We start from the raw sequence: 6,236 nt of genomic DNA on the forward strand, positions 1-6,236 counted from the left end.
TTATAGAAATTAGTTTAACAATAAACATAAACTAATAATAAGATATATCTAAGCAGTTACTATACAAGAGTCTCTTCACTTAATTTCGAAAAAACTGGATAAATATTATGTTATTGTGAAGTTAAGTAGATACTTGGCCATAACTCATCTGTTAAAAACAAAAAAGCAAATGTGACTTAAATGTTCAAAATTCGGGAGAGCGTTTTTAAAAACATTTATTTTTACAGAAAGCAAAATAAAGTTTTATTCGCACTGGCCGATACAAATGCTGGATTAATTAAGAACAATTTTGCAATATGACAATCGAATAAATAGGGCTTTCGATGCGGTCTCATCGAGGCGTTATCTTCGCTTAGCTTAGGTTTAGGGCATATAACTCCTCCCTCCTTAACATTCGAAAATAACGGAGTGTTTTTTCCAAAAAGCTTAAATTTTCTTCTTGGCAGGTTTCCTCTAGTTTGGATGCGGTTTTCTTCGATTTTCGTCTTTTTCCGTGAACAGCTTCTTAATGATGACAACTAAAATTAGAACCATGAATATTCCAAAAACGATAACAATCATTTTTAACGTATTTGGTTTTTCTTTCACTGGTTAAATGGGAGTTCTTTTTTTGCTAAGTCTCTTAGCTGGTAAATTTCGTCAATATTTATTTTTGAAAGACCGGGAGTATTCAGGACTTTTGTTTTGTTCATTTGCGTTAATTGGATTTTTGGTAAAAATATTGGTTTTCCGAACTGGATTTTCACATCGTTGAAGAATTTTTCTTCATTAATTTCTATTTGACAGGTATGTTAATCAGTACCGTGATATACTTGATTAGCAGTTTTTCAAGCTTCTGTGACAAAACAAGCACTAAATTTTGAGTGATTTGTTATATAAATGCTTCTGACAGGTTCATTTTCGTAATGGGGTAGCCATATAAGGGTATTGGGATATAAAAATTGATTGATTTTGGATTATTGGGAAAATGTAGTAAAAGGAAAATATTTGGGATCTGCATGGACTGCAAAGACCACTTTCGAGTCAACAAAATTTACCTGAGTTCCGAAAATTTGATAAGAAGATAAAATACTTTTAAATTGTGGAATTTGATTTTCTTTATATTTAAGCATTTTATTCAAATCCCAAATCGGTAAAATACTATTATGAAACGCATTAACTTTTGCAAACATAATAGCATCTTCTAGGTTATCTAGAAACATTATAATATTTTGGCATCTAAGTTTAATTGTTTAATGGTCACGTGAAAATTAAGTTAGTCTTGTAAAGAATTTATCGTCATTAATACTGCATCTTGGAATGTTTTTAAAACAGTTTGTAGTTTTGGTTAGTTGGTTTTCATTTAATTTCACAATAGTTTTATTATAGTTATTAATTATGCCCTTTGATAAAGATACTTGTAGTTCTAATTCTTTAGCTAAATTATTTTGGTTTTTCTCAAGTGTATTTATTGCTGCTTTATACTAACTTCTGTCATCAGGCCTCGTTCTTTACGAACATGTGGATGTAAATTTTCAAGTTTTTCTACCGTAATTTGTATTAAATATTAAAAGTTAATTTTCGGCAAGTCCACAATAAGAAATATTACTAGTTCTATTTTTAAGATTAAACTTATCTTTAATGATTTTGACTGCATTCTCTATGCTTCCTACGTGATTAATTATTTGGCTTAAATCTACATACGTAATTTAAAAAAGAATTCCTTAGAGATGTAAATCTGTCCATTAAATTCACAATAATTTTGGTCTAAAGATACTATTAAGCAATCTAATAAATCTTGTTTCACCCATGGGTTAACCTGTTTTCGAGTTAGGGTGAAATCTACTAAATCTATCACATCCATAGATGGAATACTGGGAAATAAGTTTTGTACATCAAAAGACAACAGTGGTTTGATTATGGGAAACCCACTTAGTCCTTTGTTAGCCCGGATTTTTACGGATAATTTGGAAAATATCAGACTAGAACATCCTTTAAGTAAAAGTTTTCTATGGTGGTATAGATACGTGGATGATGTCTTTGCTTGCTTTGTTGGAACGGACAGACAATTGAATTCTTTTTTTAATTACATTAACTCATTTCATGCAAAACAAATTAGATCTCTCCATTTATCATAAACCTGCACACACGGACATAGTCATACATAACAGCTCAAATCACCCTTATTCACACAAAATGGCGGCATTTCACTCTTTTGTACACAGACTTCTTAATACGCCACTCTCAACAGAAAATGACATCAAAGAACTTAATATCATTAGCAAATTGCATTCGACAACGGCTACAATCCGTTCGTTATAGATAAAATTATAATTTAAAAAAATCCAGACAACAGTAAACTCTATTTATCCGAAACCTAATACAGAACACGAACAATTTAAAACAATTATATACATAGGAGAACCCAGTGAAAAAGTTTCAAAACATTTCTTAAAATGTATTTTAAAAATAGCTTTCAGAACTAACAATACAATAGGAAAATTTTTAAAAAACAATAAAACGAAAGGTCCAAAATCTCAAAAATCGATTGCCTACAGGTTGAAATGCGGATCTTGTCCTAAAATTGATATTGGACAAACAGGTAAATCCTTCAAGAAACGCATTAACGAACATAAAATAGCGTTTAAAAACAATTAACACACTTAAACACAGAAAAACACATTTTTGATAACAATTTTAATATTATACATATAGCCACAAAAAGTAGAGAATTAAATTTATTGGAAGCAAGGAATTATCAACCGTTTTGCGGGACGGACGACCTTGTTTGAACTCAAGCGAAAGTTTATCAAGCGGACGATTAATCACGTTTCGCGCGACGCGGAAAGTGTGAACCCCAGACTGGTGATTCCCATCTCAAACGCAGCTTCGTATATATATAAAAGACAACGCTCGGACCACATCAGACTTATTCCCCGATCTCCGATCTATTAGAGGTACGTGGCATCATCCAGACTTTCCAAATCCGTTTCAAACATTTCCGCGTTTTTTCCAAATGACTTCCTGCGCACTGCTTCTAGTATTCGCGGCGTTTTTATGCGCATCTGCTTTGCCCGAACCTCAGCGCTTCCAGACTCTGCCGTATAACCCGCGGAACCCACCCAAGGTGGTTCGTCCGACCTACAACCCCAAACAGCCTCCAAAGTTCATCAGAGTGCGAAGGTTCGTTGAAGGTGAGCACCAAACGAATCCGGCACCGAATGGCCCGAAAGCAGGCACGTGGGAGGTGAAACCGGATCTGTCCAGAGACGACAGGGGAAACACCAGGGCTAACATCGACGTGAAAAGGCAGGGGGAGAACCACGATTTCGAAGCCAGCTACGGGAATACCATCCGAGGACCTTCCAAGCACTCCGAGACATGGCGTGTGGGTGGAACTTTCAGGTGGTGAATTTAATGAAGAAGCACCTCATTAAATTATAGTCTTAGGATTGTATATAGTTCGCTAATAAATTTTCAAACATTTGTCTTTTTTGAATCGCCTTAATTATAGTAATAATAATAATAATAATAATAATAATGATAATAATAATAATAATAATATCTAAATGTAATCTACACATTTCAAGTAAAAGTAATCATAAAACTATAACTATAATACATGTACTGTGCGTTCATTTTATCTTGATAACATTTTAATTGGTTGTACTTTCACTACTTTCTTCCACAACTACTGGTGGAAGAAAGTAGCTGTAACCAAAAATTTGACAAGCGAGGTTAACAAAATATTGGATGGCGATAGTGACTTGCCAGAATTTCTAACAAAAGGTATTACCTACATGGTGCCAAAGGCAGATCAAACAGAAAACCCTAAGAACTATAGACCAATAACTTGCCTTCCGACGCTATATAAAATAATCACCTCAATAATAGCCACAAAGGTATCTAAGCATCTAGAAAGACACCATATCTTAACAGAAGAGCAAAAAGGATGTCGTTATGGGTCTCAGGGCTGCAAGGAACAACTGATTATAGACACCATTACTACACACAATGCCCGTCTTAGATCACGCAATATTGCAGTGGCATGGATTGACTATCAAAAAGCCTTCGATTCGGTGCCACACTCTTGGCTAATTGAATGCTTAAGACTCTATAAAATCGATGAGAAGATAGTCAATCTATTAGAAAGGTGTATGAAAAACTGGCAGACCAAATTAGTTGTAAACCTTGATACTGGATCTGTGAACACCGAAGAAATACCAATACGAAGTGGAATCTTCCAGGGCGATGCGCTAAGCCCTATATGGTTTATCCTGAGCCTGAATCCCCTCTCCTGGGCTTTAAAAAGATCGAATCTAGGATACGAGCTGAAAAATGGAGACCAAAAGTATAAACTAAGCCACCTCTTTTACGTTGACGATCTGAAGCTATATGCGGGATCTGAAAACACACTGAATAGATTAATCCAACTCACACAACAATTCTCAGATGACATCAAAATGAGATTCGGGTTGGATAAGTGTGCCAAACTTATAGCTCATAAAGGTATACCAAAAACTTATGATAAGCTGGAATCTGAAACCGAAATAATGTATCTTAACAACGCGTATTATAAATATCTAGGATATGAGCAGAATCTTAATATTAATCAGAACAATGCTAAGGCTAATATAGAAACTAAACTGCAAAACAGGGTGATAAAAATATTAAAAACGGAACTAAACGGAAAAAACAAAATTAAAGCTGTAAACACATGGGCGGTACCGGTAATCACGTACACGTTTGGTATATTAAAATGGTCTAACACTGACTTGGAGAGGCTGAACAGGAAAATAAGGACCCTCATGACAGAGCATATAATTCACCATCCTAAGGCATGCACTGAAAGGCTATACTTTCCAAGATCGACGGGCGGAAGAGGATTGGCTGACCTCAACATACTGCATAGGCGTCAAGTAAATCAGTTAAAGAAGTTCTTCTACCGTAAAAAAGATACTTCGACGTTGCATAAGCTCGCTTGTCAGTCGGATAGATACTCAGCTGTAGATCTCAGAAAAAATGAAATAAAAGAGATACCAACACTTGATGAGGTAAAAGAGAAGTGGTTGAGTAAGCCCCTACATGGAAAATATCCAGCTAGTTCAAAAACTGCTGGGAGCGAATCAACAAATTGGTTAGTTAAAGGGCAGCTATTCGCTGAAACTGAAGGATTTATCACAGCTATTCAGGATGGAAGCATAGCGACTAGGAACTATAAGAAGTATATCCAAAAGATCAAAATAGATGATGATAAATGTCGTATGTGTGGACGGGTGCCAGAGACAATCGAACATATAATAGCAGGATGTCAAACGCTAGCTCCGTCTGAATACACCAAAAGGCACAATTTAACAGCAAATATTGTACACCAAGAACTAGCAATGCTATGCAACCTAGGAGAGGGAAAATACAGTCCATATTTTAAATACATACCTGCTCCAGTTCTTGAGAACGAAAATTATCGGCTATACTGGGATACACCTATAGTAACAGATAAACCAATAGCCAGCAATAGACCAGACATTATTCTGCTGGATAAGGCTAATAAAAAGGCGTATTTCATCGACGTCTCACATCCCTCGGACCACAACCTGGAACAGAAAGCAAGAGAAAAAATTAATAAGTATTACGACTTGGCAGAGGAATATAAAAAAATACTCACCCTAAAAGCAGTACATGTTATCCCTGTAATTATATCGGCCACTGGGCTAGTTACCAAGAAGCTTGCAGGATACCTGGAAAGACTGAATATAACGAATAAAACCATCGTTACAAAAATGCAAAAGTCCGTAATACTTGAAACTTGCAATATCGTCCGAAAGACCCTGAATATCCCGGAGACATAAACCTCCCCTCCCCCCCAACTTTAGTGACGGGTTAATAAACCCCACTAAAGCTGCTACCCTAATAAGGAGAAAAAAAAATCTAAATGTAATCTACACATTTCAAGTAAAAGTAATCATAAAACTATAACTATAATAAATACATGTACCGTGCGTTCATTTTATCTTGATAACATTTTAATTGGTTGTACTTTTTTTTTTAGAACAAAAAACAAAATGTAGAGTTTTTTCTATGTGACCTTAAAACAAAACACTATCAATTTTCCGATTACAATGACGTAACAGTGCATTTAATCAACTCGTTTTTTATATAATTTTTATATAATTTCAGAGAGTGTCCTGACTGACAAATAAGAATATGTTTGACATTATTGTCCAAGTCTTTATTGTTAAAATAGTTTTTCGAGAATT

At 34.9% G+C, this 6,236-nt stretch overlaps 1 protein-coding gene across 1 annotated transcript; it reads left to right on the top strand.

Annotated features, from left to right (window-relative positions):
• Positions 1–532: 532 nt before the first annotated feature.
• On the top strand, positions 533–3,478 carry LOC132704439 (rhinocerosin-like). Its single transcript, XM_060674439.1, has 3 exons — positions 533–568; positions 2,867–2,936; positions 3,021–3,478. Exons 1-3 carry the CDS (start codon positions 533–535, stop codon positions 3,389–3,391), a joined length of 477 nt encoding a protein of 158 aa, XP_060530422.1. The 3' UTR covers positions 3,392–3,478.
• Positions 3,479–6,236: the final 2,758 nt, after the last annotated feature.

Source organism: Cylas formicarius, unplaced genomic scaffold (genome assembly GCF_029955315.1).
Source record: "Cylas formicarius isolate icCylForm1 unplaced genomic scaffold, icCylForm1.1 PGA_scaffold_7__23_contigs__length_41026272, whole genome shotgun sequence".
NCBI lineage: Eukaryota > Metazoa > Arthropoda > Insecta > Coleoptera > Brentidae > Cylas > Cylas formicarius.

Bases quoted from the DNA above. Each gene is read 5' to 3' on its own strand.
- LOC132704439 (XM_060674439.1), top strand. From the start codon at position 533: ATGAATATTCCAAAAACGATAACAATCATTTTTAAC. The intron at 569-2,866 runs GTATTTGGTTTT...TCTCAAACGCAG, and splicing joins CGATAACAATCATTTTTAAC to CTTCGTATATATATAAAAGA. The intron at 2,937-3,020 runs GTACGTGGCATC...CACTGCTTCTAG, and splicing joins CGATCTCCGATCTATTAGAG to TATTCGCGGCGTTTTTATGC.